The sequence below is a fragment of the Microtus ochrogaster genome, chromosome 5 (assembly GCF_000317375.1).
Source record: "Microtus ochrogaster isolate Prairie Vole_2 chromosome 5, MicOch1.0, whole genome shotgun sequence".
Lineage (NCBI taxonomy): Eukaryota > Metazoa > Chordata > Mammalia > Rodentia > Cricetidae > Microtus > Microtus ochrogaster.
In genome coordinates this window covers 49297325-49301528 of record NC_022012.1, presented here as the reverse complement: position 1 = coordinate 49301528, position 4204 = coordinate 49297325, and the positions used below count along the sequence as shown (strand labels likewise).

The 4204-nt window shown below is 43.0% G+C and overlaps 1 protein-coding gene across 1 annotated transcript in view; it reads right to left on the bottom strand.

Annotated features, from left to right (window-relative positions):
- Ube2q2 (ubiquitin conjugating enzyme E2 Q2) overlaps window positions 1-4204 on the bottom strand; it is a 57424-nt gene that overhangs the window by 51984 nt on the left and 1236 nt on the right. Inside the window, exon 2 of the mRNA XM_026779097.1 lies at window positions 4033-4198. Within this exon, the coding sequence (XP_026634898.1) occupies window positions 4033-4198 (166 nt within the window). The remainder of the gene's footprint in view (window positions 1-4032; window positions 4199-4204) is intronic.

Here is a 4204-nt window from a genome sequence, read left to right as displayed (position 1 = left end):
AAAAAACACCTAACGCTGATTTCTGGCCTCCGCCTGTATCCACAAACACATGTACCCACATGAACACATACACATTCATACTCATACTCCTAAAATTCCAACGAGTCTATACAAGAAGCAATGGAGCCAGACACAGTTTTCCATGACCCCAGCACTCTAAAGGCAGGTATGAAGTTTCAGGCCCAGCTTGGTCTACATAGCAAGTTTCAAGCCAGCCAAGGCAATATAGGGAGACCCTATCTCAACATCCCTTTACTCCCCAAAAAGACATAATGGAACTACCAGCTTAAGTAGTTTTAAAAGACTAAAAGAAAGCCATATCCCAACTCCCAAAACAGTCATACAGGCTATTAAAGAAGCTGCTTTGCTTTGAGTATAACAACTGGGTATTAGTACTGACTGACAACCAAGCCTGTTAACTGAAATGGAAAAAACAATACCTAAGTTTATATAACAGATAACCTTTCATGAGTTCACAGAAAAGAAATAAAGACTCCTTGAGGTTCATATTCAAGAGCAGGACAAATTTATAAAACATGATGGGGAAAAGAAAACAAAACAGCCCAATTTCCATGGACTAGAAAGGAAAACACTTATGCCTGAGTTTTTACTTCTGACATTATTCTTCATATGTAGCCAAATTACAGATTTCCTATCAAGTCCTCAGTGACATCTTAAGCATTGTGTATTACTACCCATGATACTTTCTGATGTTCTCACTCTTTCCGATAAAATTCTTTAGCAGTTAGCTTTCAAGATAGGGAAAATACTCTTCTAAAACATAATATAATTAGAACAGTGGTCATGGGTTGGGGATTTAGCTCAGTGGTAGAGTGTTTGCCTAACAAGTGCAAGGCCCTAGGTTCAGTCCTCAGTGGCTATAGTCAATAAAACAAGTATGAATGTGAAGAAAAGAGAAGGCATAAAATTATAATTACATAATATTCTCCCGACACCATTAAGAACTAGCTTGGAGAAAAGATAATCAGAACTATGAAAGAACATGAGAAACCATAAAGCAGAAATAAAACCTAAAGGGAGGAACGGGAAATGTTACCATGAACTGCACATGACCCACAAAGAGTCTTGAGGGGCAATCAACCATGGAACAGGCAGACTGGGAAGGGTACAAGGCAGGAGTCAGGAGCACATTCTACAACAGGAAGAACAGCTGACCAGAAGGTTAGGAGGAAAAGTGGGCACAGTATCCTCAGAGGATTATCCAGAAACTGTACATAAGTATATAAAAGTGAGGTGTCATCAACCAAACATCACAGAAACTACACAAGGGTGCTTTTGGTAGCTTGGTGACCTGGTGTGTAGAGTGCTCAATAAATACTCCTGCTATCTAAAGAAGGAAAGTTAAAGAATGGGTCAAACTCACTATACTCAGGACCTATAACTTTTTACAAAATAACAAATCACAAACCTAGTAGACAAGGTCCTTTTTTAAAAAAAAAAAAAAAACTTTTTTTTTAAAGATTTATTTATTAATTATGTATACAGCGTTCTGCCTGCATGTACACCTGCAGGCCAGAAGAGGGCACTAGGTATTATTACAGATGGCTGTGAGCCACCATGTGGTTGCTGAGAATTGAACTCAGGACCTCTGGAAGAACAGTCAGTGCTCTTAACCTCTGAGCCATCTCTCCAGCCCCCCAGGGTCCTTGTATTTAAATTCTACCCACATTTTTTCACTTGCTATTTCCCTTCTGAGCACAAAAAAAAAAAAAAACCAACTAAATAAGCAGACCCCCATAGATTATCAAAACACTATTTTAAAAGTATACCTTTTATAAGCACATACCAAAATGTTAGCAGAAAAAAAAGTATGTCCGAAGCACACTTCAAATTAATCCAACAGGAGTACACATGGAATAAAAAAATAAATAAATAAGCTGAGCCTGGGTACACAATGTCTCTGTTTAGCTCTGGGTGTTTGTTAGCTTTCCAAAGTGAAGTTAACATACACTCCTACTGAGAATTTGTAATTGTCTTCTGATAACGTCTGCTCATCACTCACTAGCAGCTCAACTGTGACAAGGTCTACTAGCAAAAATGTTGCACCAGTACAGACCAATGCATCCTTTCACCTAGAATATGAGTCTTCATTTCCATTGGCACTGCCTAATCCAAGTCATCATTACCCTTTCTCTGTCCTATATTTGTCTCCAAAATGGTTCTCCATGGGATGCTGCTGCCATTTTAGGTCAGATAATTCTTTGACATGGCAGACTGCCCAACATTATACAACATTAGCATCCCTGTACCCATGGTAGTAAATGCCAGCATGCCAAGAGCATCAGCCAACACCCACTGAAATAAACAAAACCACACATTCATGTATTTTCTAATACCACACCATTATTAAGATTTCTGAAAGCTGACATATCTTCTCAATTTACCAGAATGAAAGTGTGGCTCGCCAGTCTACAAGATTTAGTACCCTATCATTTAGATCAATTGTACCTTGTCCTGGTACCTTCAACTGCTACCTGAATAATACCCTCCAACTGTTCAGGCCAATGTACTTAGCCACCCACTTCACAGTGACTACTACTGTCTACCTTCCATGTTTGGGAAATCTTCACCAGCCTACAAGCCTGGGCTTCTCAAGTCTGTGCATTAACTGTCCGCTCCTAAGATCTCAACTCTCTCAAGCTTCAGCGTCTCATCCGGGTGGAATTTCCTCTCTGGAACACCCTTCCTCTAGCCTTCCGAGTTTGGACTCACCTGTCCAGCCCCTCCAAGCTTCCTGAGGCACACCTTCAGTTCCTGTCTAAGGGTGTCTGTTGCTGTGCTAAAACAACCTGCTGGGGAAGGGGCCTTCACTGAGGGAAGTCGGAGCAGGAACTCAAACAGGAAATGAAGAAGTCATGGAGGAGGAGGAGCACTTCTTACTGGCTCCATGGCTTGATCACTTCGTTTACTACATTACAGGACCACCTGCCCAGGAACAGCACCACCACAATGGTCTGGGCCCTTCCTCGTCAATCATTAATGAAGAAAATACCCCCATAGGCTTGTCTACGGGTCAATCTTAAGGAGGTATTTCCACTGAGGTTCCCCTAGGGCTCTACCTTTGCCAAGTTGTCAAAAAACTAGTCGGCACAGCTCCCTACTCAAAATTAGATGCTCCCTTTAGAGTTCATAACACCGCAGTAGTTGTCATGGTTATATAAAACTCTCCAAGAAGTGTGAGTTCTCCAAGTAGGCACTGGTTTGCCAAGCTCTCAAACACACAACAACATAACCAGATATTCAGAAAGTGCATTCTCTCCTCACTAAAGCACACTGGGGCAGATTTTAGGGTTTTTTTTTTTTGGTTTTTCGGACATAACAGTAACTAACAGGACAAACAGTATCCACCTTCTCCTGTAGAATCTGGTAACTATGTTAAGGTCAATTAGCATAATGCTAAGGCCTTTGCAAACTCCCACACATGGGAGCTAGGTATTGAATTAACAGAAGGAATCTTAGCCATATATTTAAACTTCCACCCTAACTCCTGTTGTAATACAGTATATTCTGAACATAACGTCAAGTCAACAATAAATAGCCAGCATCATGATACACTTCGATGGGGGAAGGAGTTCACTGAAAATTCGGTATTTCACCATGTACGTTTCTAATGAGCTTTTCGCTTAAATAGAAAGAAGTTTCCACGTGTCTCTCCAGCTTTCTATTCCAACCTGATTCTTTCCGGGTAGTAAACTAGACAGCATCTCCTTTCCCCTCCTGGTAATGTCCAAGCTTCCGCACAAGTGGGACAGCTCGCACACTCGCCACACCACCTGCCGCGTGGAAGGTTCCATGAGCTTTTTCGAAACGCCTTAGCGCAGAGCCAGGTCAGGGCTACACGATGGTTCACACCATCCCCGAGGTTGCGTCCTAAACTTTTTCCTTAAACGCAAAAGCTTTCGGCGTTCATCTGTCCTCAGAGACAAACACAGAAACAAAAAAAAAAACTGGCCCAACAAGCAAGGACAAGGGGTTTGAAACCTGACGGGGAAATGAGGAGCTAAAAAAGACCTGAGCGCCTCTCCACCTGGGCTGCCGACCGGAGCCCACCGACGCGCCGCGGTCCCCAGAGCAGGCCGGCTGCGGGCGGCCATGGCGACCTCGAAGCCCGACGGGGGCCGCAAGGGGCCAACAGCGCAAAGCCGGCCCGCGCAGAGCCGAGACGCGCCTCCGCCGCCTCCCA